This window comes from Chaetura pelagica, unplaced genomic scaffold (genome assembly GCF_000747805.2).
Source record: "Chaetura pelagica isolate M959 unplaced genomic scaffold, ChaPel_1.0 scaffold124, whole genome shotgun sequence".
Taxonomy (NCBI): Eukaryota; Metazoa; Chordata; class Aves; order Apodiformes; family Apodidae; genus Chaetura; species Chaetura pelagica.
The window spans coordinates 869,005-886,046 of NW_009952891.1; the positions used below are offsets into that span (position 1 = coordinate 869,005).

At 50.7% G+C, this 17,042-nt stretch overlaps 2 protein-coding genes across 2 annotated transcripts in view; both read left to right on the top strand.

Annotated features, from left to right (window-relative positions):
* The window catches only part of RHBDF1 (rhomboid 5 homolog 1 (Drosophila)), a 19,933-nt gene extending 5,728 nt beyond the window's left edge, over positions 1-14,205 (top strand). Inside the window, exons 3-17 of the mRNA XM_009995493.1 lie at positions 2,276-2,489; positions 4,203-4,409; positions 5,096-5,218; positions 5,378-5,538; positions 7,314-7,565; positions 8,149-8,260; positions 8,939-9,013; positions 9,509-9,670; positions 9,777-9,877; positions 10,262-10,325; positions 10,790-10,884; positions 11,589-11,664; positions 12,163-12,263; positions 12,516-12,669; positions 13,448-14,205. Of these exons, the coding sequence (XP_009993795.1) occupies positions 2,276-2,489; positions 4,203-4,409; positions 5,096-5,218; positions 5,378-5,538; positions 7,314-7,565; positions 8,149-8,260; positions 8,939-9,013; positions 9,509-9,670; positions 9,777-9,877; positions 10,262-10,325; positions 10,790-10,884; positions 11,589-11,664; positions 12,163-12,263; positions 12,516-12,669; positions 13,448-13,867 (2,317 nt within the window). The 3' untranslated portion in view covers positions 13,868-14,205. The remainder of the gene's footprint in view (positions 1-2,275; positions 2,490-4,202; positions 4,410-5,095; positions 5,219-5,377; positions 5,539-7,313; positions 7,566-8,148; positions 8,261-8,938; positions 9,014-9,508; positions 9,671-9,776; positions 9,878-10,261; positions 10,326-10,789; positions 10,885-11,588; positions 11,665-12,162; positions 12,264-12,515; positions 12,670-13,447) is intronic.
* A 313-nt stretch (positions 14,206-14,518) lies between these two features.
* Positions 14,519-17,042, top strand: part of POLR3K (polymerase (RNA) III (DNA directed) polypeptide K, 12.3 kDa) — a 3,550-nt gene continuing 1,026 nt past the window's right edge. Inside the window, exon 1 of the mRNA XM_009995524.1 lies at positions 14,519-14,556. Within this exon, the coding sequence (XP_009993826.1) occupies positions 14,519-14,556 (38 nt within the window). The remainder of the gene's footprint in view (positions 14,557-17,042) is intronic.

Sequence of the window (17,042 nt, forward strand, 5' to 3'; positions counted from 1 at the left end):
TCTTTTTGAGGTGGAGGTCTTTGTTTCCTTAGCACCAAGGAGATGAGCCACTCCAGGAATCCAGGGTATAATGGCTCATCGACCACCATTCTGAGACTGCAGCTCAGTAAACTCTTAAATCAGACAGACAATGTGACTTTGTGCATAGCAGGGACTGGACCTCATGCCCAGGAGTTCATTCCTGTCATACCTTTCTCCCTGCTACCCATGGCCAGATGCCACTCTGGCACTGTGTCCACTTTCGGCAACTGCTTGTGTTTGGTCTTGGACTTTCAGCACTGGTTAGCTTAGCACGATAGAAGACCAAGAGCTGACCTCTGATGTTGGTTTGTTGCTGGTGCTTGTGACAGTGCACCAGGAAGTGTGTAGGATGTGTTGAGGCTCCCCTGCTAGACAGAGGTGTTCGCCATCTTCCCAAGGTACTCTAGATACCCTAAACTCTGTAGTCAGCTCTCCTGGGCTATCCTGACTATGATCAGAGAGTAGGACAGCTCTTTGCCCTGGCCCTGAACCAGTAGTGGTCTGTAGCAGTTCTGTGCAAAAGAGCTATGGTGGAGCTTGTCCTTCCAGGCACAGTTTTGGAGGGCTCTGAGGCACTGCTGTTAGTGCAATGGGCCACTCATCAGTAGGCTTATGTGGGCACAAATGCCCCTTAGTCTTCTGCCTTTAAGGAATGACTCAGGCTTGTCACCCAGGGTCTCCCTGGTGTTAAAGTACTGGTTCTGGCAGTCTGTGACAAGCCTTCTGAATTCTAAGACTGCTTTGAGGAGTATGTTGTGCCTCTGAATGGCCAGAGTGTCACTGCTGTGCTGTAGGCTCTTGGGTCTGTCAGGTGCTGACCCTGGGCCCTCCTGCGTGGAACAGAGGTGGCTCTGATGAGATGTGGGTCTGTGGGAGCACAGTAGCCCTGTCTCTGAGGTCTGGCCCCTGTTGACTTTGTGGAGGCATTTGGAGACTTAGGTCAGTGAGATCAAGTGAGATCTAGCAATGGCCCCACATGGCCTTGTGCCTGCTGAAGGGTCTGTTCTGGATGGTTGGGAGGACAGGGAAAGCTGAGGGCAATGTGTGGGGGTTTGCATCTGGAGGGTTTAGCTGGAAAGGCTGTGGGTTTCAAATTAGTATCTTTTTACATGGTGGTAGGACACCTTCACCTGTTGGTGTTTTTACTCAGTGAGGTGCAAAACACAGGACTAGTTTCCTGTATCCAGTGCAGTGACTCAGTTCCCCTGTGTGCCCTAATTCTAGCTTTAACCCAACCTTTACTCCAGTATCTTTTAATACTCCCTTTGTGATCTGTGTGGTCATGCTTCTCAGCAGCTGGATGTCTTGCCCCTGAGCAGGGGGTCTGAGGGCAGGGTTTTGGGTTTCCCTTGGAAGAACTTTCAGGTGTTGACACCTGGGCCAGACAAATGAAGGCTGACACATCTTGTCATCTTCTGAGGAAGGATTAACCCCAGTGGGGAAGGCTTGGCAAGGCTGTGATGGTCTTTGTACGTTTAGGATACCAGCTGTCCTGCAGTGTTTGAAGTAAGTTATTAGTTTGATTTATCCCAATCCCTCTCTGCCTTCCTTGTGATTTTGCTTCTGCTCCTCTGCTTTCTGTGACAGCAGCCACTTGACAGCAAACCTGCCTTGTGGCTGCAACTTTGTGTTCCTATTTCTGCAACCAGCAGCTTAGAACTGTGTGTGTCTGCCTTAGCAGAGATCAGGACCACAGCAAACATCTGCCACGAATGTTACCTTTGAGGAGGACAGAAGTCCTGCAGCATGAGATGAAGAAATTAGGGATATCCTGGGGGTGTGGAGGAAGGATGGGAGAGAACTGTGAGTTCTGGTGGCTCTTGGGAGAAGATACAGAGCCATCAAACAGTACAGTCCCACCGTGGGGACCTAGAGCTGTCTTGAAGACAATAAACATTTTCAACAGGTGGTGTGTTTTCAATAGGTGGTTTTAAAAGAAAGTAAAAAACCACCAACTTTTCAGTTAGGTCTGTTCAATCTCTTTTCCTTTCTTATTAGAAAAACTCAGAAAAAACCTGTCCTTTACACACTGTGAATCTCTCCTGTCATTTTTCTTCTCTCTTAAAAGGCAGAATGCTGTCAATGGTTTAATGTTTCTGCCCAGCATCTGTCACGTTGCTAAAACCAGCTGAGGACCGGCTGCAAGATGCTCATGGGGAGGAGTTCTGCCTGTGTTTGAATGGGGATGCTGGAATTGACTGCCAGGGATTTTGTCTTTTCATGTTTCTTTGCACTTGTGTGCTGGATCTTTCAGAGGCACAGCGGACTGGTTTGGGGTGAGCAAAGACAGTGATGCTACTCAGAAATGGCAGAGGAAGAGCCTGCGCCACTGCAGCCTGCGCTACGGGAAGCTGAAACCTCAGGTCATCCGGGAAATGGACTTGCCCAGTCAGGACAATATTTCTCTAACAAGCACAGAGACTCCTCCTCCACTCTATGTTGGACCCTGCCAGCTGGGCATGCAAAAGGTGAGAAACCTGGGACAGAGTCAAGGCTGTAGTGAGTTCCCTGCACAGTCTCTTGGCCACTTTGGCAACTGTGACCTATCTGCAAGCTCAGTTCTGCCTGAACATGTCTGGGCTCTGTGCTCAGACACTTCTCAAGTCTCAGGTACAGTCTGGCAGACTCCCTTCTCCAGCCTCTCTCCACTCTTGTTGGCTGAGATCCCTCAGCTGGTTTGGTGACAGGCTCAGAGCTGTGTGTGTCATGTTGTGACGGTAGTGGTGATTAGATCTGTGCAGTGTGCCCAACAGCTCCCAGCTTGGCTTTTTTGTTGCCATTTTGCAGGGACAAAATTCTGTTGTACACATATTGGCCAGTGTCCAGGACCCAAATATAAAGTAACAGGCCTGGTATCACTCAGGACACTTTCCTAATGGATCCTTGTCCCAAGTGGAATGGAGGCAGTAGCACAGCTACTGTCCCCACAGAAACCTGGTTATGTTTTAGGACTTTTTAAAGTGTCTCTTGGCATCAGCAGTTCTACAGCTCAAAATGGTTTTGAGTGCCTGCAAAGGGCACCTGGTAGGCCCCTGCTAAATACCTTCAAGTGTGACCCCAGGGAATAAGACCCAGTCAAGAATGCTCAGTTCCCAGCAGTTCAGAACTGACCCACAGTATCCCAGCTCCTCCTCTGCTTAGTGACAGTCATTTATCACTGTGCATTAGTGAGCACCACTTCAGCCTGGGCAAGTGGGGAAACCAATCCCTCCTGGGCAGATTGGTCAGTGACCTGAGGCCTGGCTGCATCACTGAAGCAGGGGAGAATTTTGTACATCTTTCAATTAAGTTTCACCTTGTTGTGCTCTTTGCTGTTTTCTCACTACGTGAACTGTCTTGCAGTTAGTCATTGGTCACAGGAGACTTGGAAATATTGTTGGGCTCTATGTGGGCTACATTAAATCAGAACATAGTATCAGGTGGTGTAAGCCCATAAAACTTCCTGTTGACTGTGCAACTGTGGATTAAAAAAAGCTCGTAAAACATTAGGGTAAAGCATGGATCTTAGGGAAACCACAGCTGTGATGATGTAAGGACAGAGGCAAGGCTTGTAGCTGAAGGCAATATCTTCATTAGGTTGATTTGTATGTTTGGAAGAAGTGCTAGCTTTGGCCTGAAGAGCCCCAGAGAAGGGCTTGCAGCTCCCGGAAGCTTGCCTGCTTTTTCCAGCTGTTGTAACTTAATGGAAGCACATGTAAATATACAGTTAAGCTTCAACAGCTGGAGTGTCCACTGCTGGAAAGGAGACTAGCTGGAGAAACAGCATGGCTGTTTTCAGGGATTCCTCAAACTCCTGTTCACACATCACATTCTCTGACTGTAGAGCTCACTGGCATGAGAGATGAATGAAACCAAGAGCTTAGGAAGGGCTGAAGGAGATTTGAAGTCTCCTGTGAACATCAAGAATATTCTGGGTGAAAATGTTCAGTGCCAATTAAAGGAAAAAGGGGGGAGAAGTTTGAGGGTTTAGGTTTCAGGCTTACAACTGGGGCTTGGCTTGCAACATGTTAATCCATATCTCCATATTGTAGAATTGCTCACTGGTCTGTCCAGCCTGGTTCTTGGGTCAGTCCCAGGAGCAAGGTCACTGTCTTGGTCTCAAGATGTTTCATGGGAGGGAGGAGGGCTCGCTGTGGAAGGGCTTGGGGACAGATGCACTGATGGGCCTGTTCTTTCTGCAGATCATAGACCCCCTGGCCCGCGGCCGAGCGTTCCGGATGGCTGAGGACACGGATGGCTGCAGTGTGCCCCACACACCCATCACGCCTGGTGCCACCTCGCTCTGCTCCTTCACCAGCTCACGCTCCGGCTTCAACCGCCTCCCGCGGCGGCGGAAGAGGGAGTCTGTGGCCAAAATGAGCTTCCGAGCAGCTGCGGCACTGGTGAAGGTACTGTGGGAGGGCAGGGACCAGTCTGGTGGCAGGATGGGGCTCTGTCCTGAGAGAGGGTGGGAGGGAAGGGGCTGCTGAGCAGAGAGGATGGGGAGAGCAGTGGTGCCGGGGAAGGAACCAAGGCATTTCCTGTTCTGTTTCAGCTGTGTGTCTAAGAGGCAGGATTTGCAAGAAGTAGAGATGATGGCTACGTTTTGGTCCAGGTCTTGCTTTTTATTTATTGGCCTGGGGGCTTTGATTCCCACAGCCAGGTCCAGTTCAGACTGGCTGGACCTCTGGGTGGTCCGTTTGCACCTGGTCAGCAGTCATGGAAGAGCAGAAGTACAGGAGGCTCTAACTATGCAAGTCTCTTCACCCTACCATGTGTTTCCTGGTGACCATTTTGTTGTGTCCAGTACTACCCATCACTGTGGTTGGGTCAGAGATATTCTACAATATGTGGTAGAGGAGCATGCTGCAAGCCTCACCCACATGAGAGAGATGGGCACTGTGGGTTGAGAAGTGGGGTAACACTTGTGACTGTCACCGGGAAGGTGTCATACGTGAGCAGGTCTGCTGTGCTCCAAGCACAGGTGTGAACCAGCTCAGTACTCGAGCTCCCTGTGCCCTGGCTGGGGTGGCTCTGCATGTGCTTGGGGTTCAGGTTTCTGGCAGTGACTGAATGGCACTTCCTCTGGCTGCAGGGGCGCTCAGTGAAGGACAGCACCCTGAGGAGAGCTCAGCGGCGCAGCTTCACCCCAGCAAGTTTCCTGGAGGAGGACACGGTGGATTTTCCAGATGAGCTTGACACTTCTTTCTTTGCTCGGGTGAGGGGCAGGGCTCTGGTGTGGTACTGGCCCCAGAGGCAGTGCAAAACGTTGGGTCTGGCAGAATGTGTTCCAGAGAGCAGCACTGCTTTCTGCCAGGGCTGGTGTCTCAGGTGTGATGCTGACATCTTCTGATGGGACTTCTGTTTCTCTGCCCAGGAAGGAGTCCTTCATGAGGAGCTCTCTACTTATCCGGATGAGGTGTTCGAGTCACCATCAGAAGCCGCAATCAAAGAGGCTGAGGTGAAACCTCTGGATCAGACAGATCTCACAGGAAGTGCCTTGGACAAAAATGAGCTTGAAAGAAGCCACTTGTTACTGTGAGTATCTTCCTGGAAGCTGTAAAAGCCTAAACTGGGGTGGCCAACCCATTCAGAACAGGACCTCCTGCATGAAGGAAGCCAAGACCTGAGTGCTGTGGGTGCTTGGTGCAGAGCTCAGAGCAGTGCAGCGATGGGTTTTCTTTAAACCCAGCATAAGATTTCCTGCCCCAGCTATTCAATATGTGGAAGGTGACTCTGGGGCCACCTTTGCAGTCTCTCCAACAACTTCCAGCATGTGATATGTTCTAGAGACTGTAGCATGCCTGGAGGAAACAAAAGACACTTTAAATCAGCTGTGAGGATGCTGGGGGCCCAGCCTTCAGCTACGGAGAGCATAGCAAAGACAAGAAGGCTTTTGCCATTGTCAAGAGTCACCGGGAAGTGTTGTCTTGCTCCAAGGAACAGTGTGAAGCATTGCTGAGTGTCAAGCTGGGCCACATTCCTCACTTGAAATGAGGGAAAGGTGTGGCACTGATGCAGAGAGCCCTACAGATATATGGGTGGTACTGTACTGTATGCCTAGATTTTTTCCACCTGAGTAACTGGTACTGAGTAATTGCTCGGTGTTGTTTCCGAGTCAGCTCTGGCTTAGCAGGCAGCTCACCCCATCAGAGAGCTCTGCTGGGTGCCAACGTGGAGCAGACAGGGAGGTCCTTGTTGTGGTTCTGCTGCTCGTGGCCCATCTTGCTGTGTTGGCGCTTTCCCTTCAAGTGTTTCCAAGAACTTGACTCAGACTTAACATAAGTGGAAGCAGCGAATGGTGGGAGTTTGTTGTCACTCCTCTGAGATGGTCTCAGTTTGCTTGGCTCCTTTTGAATCTCCTTAAATAGTTTCGTTTATTGAGGAAAATACATTTCTTTCACTCTTCAGAGAGCTCTTACCAGCATCATAACCGGGTATCCTTTTAGGTGGCCAGGTGTTTACTTTGGCATAGGCTGATAGGTCAGCACCAGAAATGTTAAGAAACATCACATCTGTAACACAGAAACCACTTGAACTCTCAGGGCAAGAGCAGCCTGCAGTGGAATTGGCACTTTCTGCTGGAGAAGGACTTCCAAGGGGAAGCTGGGATGTTCAGCTTTACAAAAAAGCATCTTCTGCAATGTACAATCTTGAAAGTAGCCGAAGTTTCACGGCAGTGTTTTTTGGCTAAAGAGGTTCAGAGTCTCACTCATTCTGTTGCTTGTCCATCCTTCAGAGCTGTCATGATCTCTCCAAGATGCTCTGGTGATCATTCAGAAAAGGGTTTGTCAGCTGGTTTCTCTGAGCACTTCTGCCAACCACTGTCTGTGCAGAAGGGGGTCATTTAGGAGGTCATTTAAGAGGCCAAGGGAGGTAAACCAGACCAGAGCAGATGTTGGGGACATGGCTACTACTTTGCTAGGCACTGAGCAAGGGTGAAATAGTAGTAGGTTGGTTTTTCTTCTGTTGGGGCCTGAATGCTACAGGGCTGACTTCCAGACTTGCTGTTTGAAGAACAAAGAAATACAAAAGCATCTGAAGATGACAGAGGGGGAAGGAGCAGGGGCTCGACACCAGGCGCTTGTGCGATGATGATCATCACGTACTTCATTTGGGTAAAAAAATCCCTGGTTTAGACAGTGACACTTGGGTTTTTTAGTGTGTTGTTGAAGCCTGGTCTTGTTGTTCTCTTGCAGCACACATCAGTGCAGGTAAAGGGAGGAATGGCAAGCAGGTGCCGGGAGGTGGGTGGTGCAGCTTGGAGCTCAGCGTGCAGGGGGAAACCATCGCTGTCCTGCTGTTTCTTGCAGCCCCCTGGAGCGAGGCTGGAGGAAGCAGAAAGATGGGGCCCTGGCCCAGCCCAAGGTCCGCTTGCGGCAGGAGGTGGTGAGCGTCAGTCCCCAGAAGCGTGGGCAGCGCATCGCCGTTCCCGTCAGGAAGCTGTTTGCCAGGGAGAAGCGGCCCTACGGGCTGGGCATGGTGGGCAAGCTGACCAACCGCACCTACCGCAAGCGCATCGACAGCTACGTCAAGCGGCAGATCGAGGACATGGATGATCACAGGTGAGAGCTGCCGTTGTAGGAGAGGACCCAACAAAACAAGAGAACGACTGCAGCTGCCCCTTGGTGACCCAGGTCATTGGGTGGTTGGGGGAAACCTGCTGCTAAGCCCCCCCCAGGCTGTGTCCCTGGAGAAGGGTGCAAACCGCAGCACGTTGGCATCACTGCATGCTGGGAGCTCAGCCTGCTCCTCGCTGTGCTCTGGGTGCCTGATTCTGCTGCCTGGAGGGACTGCAGTTTTCTGCCCTCTTGTCTTGTGATGATCTGCCTCTGATCATTCCCTTGAAGTCATTATTTTAGACACACAGCACACTTCGGCATCAGGTGTATGTGTTCTTATGGATGTTTTCTTGGGAAGAGGTGGCTTGTCCATTATAATGGGGGAGTCAGAGTAAACAGGGTCTGTCTGTCAGCAAGACCTTAGGTTGTTGCCTCCAGTTGTGCCTATCCCTAGGCAATCCTGGCCCTGTACTCCAGATTCTGCCAAGATCCCTGGGGGAAAACAGCAGCTTGTCTTATGTTCTGCAAGTATGTGTAATAATGCCTGGATTTCTGCCTCTGATCTTCTCCCTTTCCCTCCATCCAGGCCTTTCTTCACTTACTGGGTCACCTTTGTGCATTCACTTATCACCATCCTCGCTGTGTGCATCTATGGCATCGCCCCTGTGGGATTCTCACAGCATGAAACTGTTGATTCAGTAAGTAAATCCCCTTAACTTGCCTGCAGTGTGACTGTGGCTCAGCCTTTAGGTACTGGCTCTTGTGTGATAGTCTTCAGCATATTGGCTACTTCCCTGAGGGCCTTGGTGGCTGGATGTTGGGTGTCCAGCCTTGGGGGGGCCGCCTGCAGCATCTCTCTGAGCCCCCACAATGCCTTCTTATCCTCCTGCAGCCACCTTGCTCTTCACATCAAGTTACACATGGCACAAAACATGATGAGCCCTTTGCAGGCTCTGGTTGTGTCTGGGCTAGAAGCCCTTTCAAACAGCTTTCTCCCCTCCTGTTGGAGATGAGAAGGATGTTTATGGCAGGAAATATTTCAAGCTTGAGTTAAGTTTTCACAACAGTTGCAGGATTTTGCTGCTGCCAGGAGCAAAACTGGCCTGTCTGACTTTGAGAGCTGATCTTGAAGCTGTTTTTAGCCTTCCTTACATGTTGTTAAAGGTCTCTGGGGTACATATTCCTGCTCCATGCCAGGGGTGCCCTGGGGAGCTTTTCACCTACCTGTCTGATGGCTTTCAGAGCACTGGCAGGTGCTGCTTATGCTTCTGAGCTGTGTGAGGGTTTTTTTTGGCTCTCAAGCCACTCCCAGGTCTCCTTGCCCTGCTGACCCTGTGAGCAGGAGCTCATGGGTCTCTCATGTTCTCTCCTTGCAGGTCTTGCGAAACAGAGGGGTTTATGAGAATGTCAAATACGTTCAACAGGAAAACTTCTGGATTGGCCCCAGCTCAGTAAGTGCCATTGGCTGGGATTGTTGGTGGGTGACAGGAGGCTGCATGCTGCAGTCATGCCACCCCAGGGACCAGAGCCCTCACTGCTTCAAGATTGGTGCTAGCAGATGCCATTGGTTGGACTTCCCATATGGCCCTGCTGTCACTAGCAAGGTGCAGCAGTGCTTCCAGTCCCAATTGCCCTGTATGATGGGGTACCTGGAGGTGGGGTGGACCTTGGCACTCCTACTTTGCAGCCTGTTCCTGCAAAGCCAAGGATGGGGCTAGAGAAAATGCAGGAGTTTTGTGGTGTGTGACAGCTTTCCTGATGCCATTCTCCCTGGGAAAGACTGTTATGCCCCAAAATGCTTCATCATGGGCTTCATCATGCAGGACTTGCCCCTGCTCCCTTGAGTCCTGATGGGGTTGCTCCTTACAGTTCCCCCACCCTGCTCTGCCTCAGGCAATCACTGCCTCTCCTTTGAGGGCTGAGTTGAGTGTTTCCATCTCTGCCAGGAGGCCCTGATCCACCTAGGGGCCAAGTTCTCACCGTGCATGAGGCAGGACCAGCAGGTGCACAGTTTCATCAGTGCCAAGCGGGAGAAGGAGAAGCACTCGGCGTGCTGCGTGCGGAACGACAAGTCGGGCTGCGTGCAGACCTCGGAGGAGGAATGCTCGGTGGGTGTTGTGGCCCCTTCCTGCTGTCTCTGCAGGCTCAAAGCCACTTCTGTTGATGCTTCTCTCACTCTGGAATTCATGGTGACACCTCTCCTCTCTCCTGCAGTCCACGCTGGCTGTGTGGGTGAAGTGGCCCCATCACCCCAGCACACCAATGCTGGCAGGAAGCAAGAGGCAGTTTGGGTCTGTTTGTCATCAGGACCCCAGGTAGGTCCTGCCTAGCCCAGCTGCCGTCCTTGGCAGGGGCAGGGCTGCTGTGACAGTACAGTTAGAGAGGCATGAGCCCCAGGCCAGCTGATTGCTGGATGGGGCAGGAGGTGCTCTGGAGACCAAGGGATGTGGGAACAGTGGTGTCCCTACCTGCCCTGATGGCTGCAGGGGAGGCTGAGGCAGATCGTGATCCTGTTTCTGCCTGCCACTGGTCTCAGTTGTCAGCTGTTCACCTGCACAGTATCTAGTTGTGAGCTGTGGGTGCCTTCCTCACCCTTCTCCCTCTCCTTACCTCCTCCCCACACAGGAACAGTATGGTGGGTCCCTGGGGATCCTGCCTGCTGCTGTTCCTCAGGCTGATCTGTGCTGTCTGTCCTGCAGGGTGTGTGAGCAGCCAGCCTCCATGGAGCCGCACGAGTGGCCAGATGACATCACCAAATGGCCGGTGAGCATCCAGGGGCCTGTGCTGGCAGCTGGAGTGGGGCATTTGCATCCTGCTGTGCAGAGACTCAGCTGTGTTGGTGAAAGGGAAGGGTCTCTGGTGCAGCCTCCTGTGTGTTCACAAGCACCAGATCAGGGCAGCCACAGCTTTGTCTAGCTGAGGCTCAAAGCCCTCCAACAACAGATGTTCTCCTGTGCCAACTAAAGCCCTGGGCCCTGCCAGGGTAATGGGGTGATGGAAACCAACTCAGCCTCGGGGCTATTTTCATCCCCTGAGGAGAGGAGGTGTTGATTGAGGCTCCAGTGGTTCAGGCAGATGGGGTGTCAGGCACCATCCTGCTGGCAGAGGGAGGTCTTGGGAGGCCTGTGTCTGTGGGATTGGCTTCTTCCCAAGAGACTTTTTTGACCTTACCAAGGCAGCAAGCAAAGCCATGGCTGTCTGACTACAGCCTGTTGGGTTTTTTCCAGATCTGCACAAAAAACAGTGCTGGGAATTACACCAACCACCTTCACATGGACTGTGTGATTACAGGTCGGCCCTGCTGCATTGGGACCAAAGGAAGGTAATGAGTTTTACCTGGATGTGCAGGGGCTGGTTTGTAGGGTGAGACACAGGGGGCCCTTTTCCCAGGTTGTAGACATAGCTGTTTGTTCTCCTTGTCCTTCCCACATGCAGCCCAGAATGCTGCTGGAAAGGGGAGCTGGACAAGGAGCCAGGAGAGGTCCCAAGTAGAGCAGGACTCTGGGATGAGCTGTTCTTCCTCACATTATTCCTCATCTTGAGTAGTTGCCCAGTGCTTGGGCCTGGCTTTCCCTGGTAGGGAGAAAAATCAGTGCTGCCTTGAGAACTTTGTCCCTGAAAGTAATGACCAGGATGCTCTTGGCCTGGCTCCCCCTTTCCACTCTGTCAGTGAGGGAGGCACAGCTTCCCCAGGCTCTGGTGGTTCTTTCCTGGCTGTAATTACCTCAGCTGTAGCACTTATTTTGGAGCCCCTGTATGCAAGGGTGTTTGTCTGTGGAGGTGACTCAGGCTTGAGTGTGGGAGAGAAGCAGGAGGAGTGTAGGGAGAGTGGCACAGGGCTGAGTGAGTTAGTGCATCTGCTGCAGAGACACTACAGCACATCAGGGGCAGCTGAAGGTATCAGTTCTCATAGGCACACTTGGGATGAGACAAGGGGGAGTGGGTGGCTTGGGAGGGCACAGAATGGTTTGTTGAGCCTTCCATGTGAGACTTGTTTCTTATTTTGTTTACTTGTTCCTCCTCCAGGTGTGAAATAACCTCCCGGGAATATTGTGAATTTATGCGGGGTTATTTCCATGAGGAGGCAACACTCTGCTCTCAAGTAAGTGCAGAGTTGGGGTGTGTGTGGCTTCCCTTCCTGTTCCCTTGTTCCCCTTACCAGTTTGGCAAAATCTGGGGGTGACTGTGCTGCAGCATAGGTGGGCATCCTGTGCCCTGTCTCAGCCTGTGCCCAAGTGAAGCTGCTGATCCAGGCTGTAGGCAGAGCTGGCTGCACCTGTCCCTCTTTGGAGATCAGTTTAGAACCTGGGCTGGCAGCTGGAAAAGCCCAGGCCCGGCCCACTGTGGGAGCAGCAGGAGGCTGCACCCTGCTCCCTGGTGAGCAAGTGCCAGTGGCTCAGGGGTGTGGGTGAAGGAGGAGGGTGTAAAGCTGCCATAGGTAAGGGGTGGGGTTACTTGTGACTTGGTGTTGGTTGGATACACAGGTTGGGGCTTGGTAAGTGGAGAAGAGCAAGGAAAGCCTGAGCTAACTGCAGTCTCTGCTCTGGCCTTAGCAGGCAGCCAGGCAGCACACCTTACACCCCCAACTCTTCTGCCCTAGGTGCACTGCATGGATGATGTCTGTGGACTCCTCCCTTTCCTAAATCCAGAAGTCCCCGACCAGTTCTACCGCCTCTGGCTCTCGCTTTTCCTCCATGCTGGGTAAGCATAAGTGTAAAACTTCCACTATCTGCTCTGGGATTGCTGTGAGGCTTGTTCTGGCAGTCCCTTCCCTGAGGGACACGGGGGGCTGAGCTGCTGTCCCTGCTGAGATTCACCATGATGTGTTCTGAGAGGGATCAGAGCTGTGGGCGAGGCCAGACCAGGAGCTCTCGGCAAGACTTGGGAAAGAGCACAAGCACAGGGGTGACTTCAGTGGCTGCTGCTTCAGTTCCTGTACTCTGAACTTGGCAGGATCCTGCACTGTCTGGTTTCAGTCTGTTTCCAAATGACGATCCTGCGGGACCTAGAGAAGCTGGCAGGATGGCATCGCATCTCTATCATCTACCTGCTCAGTGGCATCACTGGGAACCTTGCCAGTGCAATATTTCTACCCTACAGAGCAGAGGTGGGTCTCCTGCAGAATAGGGTCCTGGTAACAAGCCTTCTCTTCATGCCTGTGCCTCTGGCAGAGACATAGACACCAGAAATGGGCTCATCTCTGCAGCATGTGCCTTGTGCAGATTTGTAGCTATAAGACAGCACCACACCATCCCCCAGAGCACCCTGGGCTTTTCAAGTGCCTGACCCAGTCTGGCTGCAGTAATCAATGAAGGGATTTATCCAGCCACAGGATGAGAGACCCTGGCAGACTGGGAATTGAGATCTGAAATTGGTGCCAGAGACCCTCCATATGTGAGTGGCAGGCAGCAGAGTGGCAAAGAACAGAGCTCACCTATCCCACAAACTCTCTAGAACTGTCCCTGTCCATGTGCCACAGCTGGAGAAGTCTGATGTGACTATCTAGTTTCACTTTAGAAGACTGTGTGGCAGGACCCTGGGGACTATCTTCCAGGTCCTTCAGTAAGGAAAACTGCATGGTGGGTGGAGGGAGCCCTGAGATTGCCTTCAAGGGCTTCTCCCCTCTGGTGACTTAAACCACATCTGCTTTCCTTAAAGTCTGTTCTGATGATTACTGTCCTCACACCTGCCTTGATCCTAAATCAAACAAGGCCCCTTTTACTCCCTGAACACCATGATAAGGATGAAGTTGCAGGCTGTGGCATCTCTTTCCCAAGCCATGAACAAGGAATTGAATAACAAATAACTTCAGTGCCTGGAGCTGGCTGCAGAAGCCAGGCAGATGGCACGTGCCCAATGTTACCTGTCGTGCTCTTCTTCTGCAGGTTGGCCCTGCAGGCTCCCAGTTTGGGATTCTGGCCTGTCTCTTCGTGGAGCTCTTCCAGAGTTGGCAAATCCTGGCACGCCCATGGAGGGCTTTCTTCAAGCTGCTGGCTGTGGTGCTCTTTCTTTTTGCCTTTGGCCTCCTGCCTTGGATTGATAATTTTGCTCACATTTCAGGATTTATCAGTGGTTTCTTCCTCTCCTTTGCCTTCCTGCCCTACATTAGCTTTGGGAAGTTTGATTTATATAGGAAACGATGCCAAATTATAGTTTTCCAGCTCATCTTCATTGCACTCTTCTCAGGACTTGTGATTCTGTTCTATTTCTACCCCATCAAGTGCGAGTGGTGCGAGTTCCTCACTTGTATCCCATTCACGGACAAGTTCTGTGAGAAATACGACCTAGATGCACAGCTCCACTGAAAGGCAAAGACTGGCTTCTCGAGCAGGCACTGGAGATGGACTGTCTTTGCATTTGTGCCAGTCCCATGGGGACAAAGCCTCTAATCCAATGACACTTCTAACCCTGCCCATGGTTAATTTAAACTATTTCCTTAGCACTTGGCAGGCATGTTTTTGCCTTATCTCAGAAGACTCTGAAAACAGAACGTTTGTGCCTTGTTCAATTGTATTGAACCTTTTCTGCTGCCATTATTTTTATTATGCTAGTTTCAATACTACATTTTTAACCAAGAGTTGTTTTACTACTGCTAAGGTGGTGATTAAATGGTAAGGTAGCGTTTTAGCTACTGTTAATTGTTCTGCACAGCCTGTGGCTATGTTTGTTCCTTCATCTCACCTGTGCCATTTCAGGTATCAGTAGAACCCATCTTTTTCTACTGCCCAAGTCAAAGTCAGATTTGCAGCTGGAAATAAGGGCCTTAAAAGCCTCAGAAAACTAAAGGGTCTCTTTAATTGCTGGAAGTACATTCCACGTACAGCTCAGAGGCAAATATTTCAAATAGCACCTGCAAAAAACATATAATGTCCATTTAACTGGAGTTGGTTCCTCTTTTGAAATGTTACAACCTTTTCCTCTAGGAAACTTGAATCCACAGTCTGGTCTTGGTAGGGATGGATTCTCTGCTCGCTCTGTTAAAGAAAGACAAGACGTACAGCTCAGAGGCAAATATTTCAAATAGCACCTGCAAAAAACATATGATAATGTCCATTTAACTGGAGTTGGTTCCTCTTTTGAAATGTTACAACCTTTTCCTCTAGGAAACTGTTGAATCCACAGTCTGGTCTTGGTAGGGCTGGATTCTCTGCTCGCTCTGTTAAAGAAAGACAAGATTTGGCAGTGACAGCAGTTACTGCATGCTGGGCTCTCTTATCACCACACAACCTTGCCTGGGCAGTCTGGGGATGATCAGCCAGTGCCAGAGGTGACTGCTGGTCACAGGCACTGTGGGGCAGACAGCTTCTGTGGTGGCACACATTTTATTACACTGGGTGCTGCAAATGTGGCAACAATGAAAGAAGGAAAAAAAAAAAGCTACTGTGGTCACAAAGCACCAGTTTCTAACCCAACTAGCTGGAGCTGCAAAACAAAAACCCAAGCATTTGAAAAAGCTGCTGTTACCACTGCTCTTCAGACACTGGGATTTTTAGATGTGGAGGGGAAGCATACAATTTTAAACTTACTAAGCTCAAGAGTCTTGGCCACATCTTGTGTTTGTGCGCACAACTTTCTAAAAATAGCAATACAATACCAGAATTTGGTCTGTGTAGGTTAAAAACAGGTAAACGTGCTACTGGTGCTTCCTGTCCTGTAAGTGTTCTTAAATGCATCAGTTGCACAGACACACCCTGACCAAAAGTTGTCTAGGGGTGTGTCCTGTCTGAGAAGAATGAATTGGTTGAATTCAAGTTCCTATAAACCAGAAAAGGGAGAGAGTGAGAGTAAAAAAAGCCTACAGGATACATAAGCCAAGGTCACTTTTCCTAACTCCTTATAGCTTGCAGCAGTTGAGGAAAAATGGCTCAAAATACATCCACTGTGGAACAGCAAAGTACATGCTGTGTTTGCTTGTTGCATTTCCTTATGCACACCTGTGGGACATCTCTGTTAGCTGCAGGTGCTCGGAATGGTGCAGGAGCACTAAGAGCAGGGTAAGAGAACAGGCACTCAGGTATGAGAGTCAGACACACAGAGAGACCAAAGGACCTGGGTGATGGATTATCTTGGTCCTCCTGGGGGGTTCAGCACCCAGACCCATTCCTGACAGTGAGTGCCAGACATTTAAGAAGCCTCAAAGAAAGCAAGGTCCTAAAATTGTAGAATGGTTAAGGTTGGAATGGACCTTAAAGATAATCAGGTTCCAACCTCCCTGCCGTGAGCAGGGACACAACAGCAAACAAAGGGACATGGCATGTAATGTGGGAGCAGATTCACAGTCTAAACATAAAGGAGAGTTAGAGATACACCACTGCCAGCACCAAGACATGGCTGCTGCTCCTAACCTACGTCAACTGAAGCAGCTGAATTACCATTCCCTGTCTCCAGAGAACACAACACAACCAAGAGCTGGAAGCAGACCAGAGCCAGGGCACAAGCATTATGCAGATGTGGGCATTCAGAAATGCTCTGCCACACAGAGGACAGCAGCAACAGCAGCTGCCATGAGCTTGAACACTAAGGCCTGGGGAAGAGGAAGATGAACTGGTAGCTCTCCACGGATATTCAGGACTTACCTGACAGGTTACTTTCGAAGCTTCTTGATGAAGGTGACCTCATCCCGGTTTCTGATGCCATAGCTGGACAGAGAGTTATGTTGTTATATGTCAGCTTCTCAGGAACCACAGTCTTTGAAATCCTACAGCCTCCTCTTTCCCAGGGCGAGATGGACTCCTGAGATCACCTGCTGTGCTCTTAAAACTCTCACTTGTGTACACAGATCATGCTGCCAGCACTGGAAGATCTGATCGTCTGCCCTTTTAACTGCAACACCCCTGTAACCACAATGTCTATCACCTGTGGCTCAGTCTTTTGAGGACAGCTTTGATTAGGGCTTCAGACAAACTTTTCTTGCTTGTCTGCACATGGGCTGGCATACCTAGCACTGCTGTATGCAACAGCTAGAGTGATCAGAAGCACCTCCTTGCTCTGAGAAGGGGCATGGAAATACAGGAGTGGTTCATCACTGTTGTTACTAGAAGGTCTCTGATAGGTGGCTGAGCAGGTACAGAGCCCAACACCCTTATTCTTTGCTCTTTTCTTGCTATTCCTCCATCCTCCTTCCTGCCTATCCACCTCTGCCAGGTCCTCTGTGATGGTCACTGAGCACTGCAGCAGTTTGTCCAGTCCACATTCTTGAAGATGCTCAAAGCCCACCTCGATGCTGCCCTGAGCAAGCAGCTCTAGCTGACCCTGCCTGTGGCAGAAGGTTGGACTAGATAACTTCCAGAGGTCCCTTCTACCCTCCATCCCATCTACCCTATGAAGTGTCCTGACCCCATCCAGCAGGGCAGAAGATCCAGAAGAGATCTGATTACTCACTCTCTCAGCTTCTTCCTGTCATCTGCCAGCTTCTCTCCGTTATAGGTTAGGTGGTATGTCCTCCATATGTACTTCCTAGGGGAAAAACACGTGTGGGGG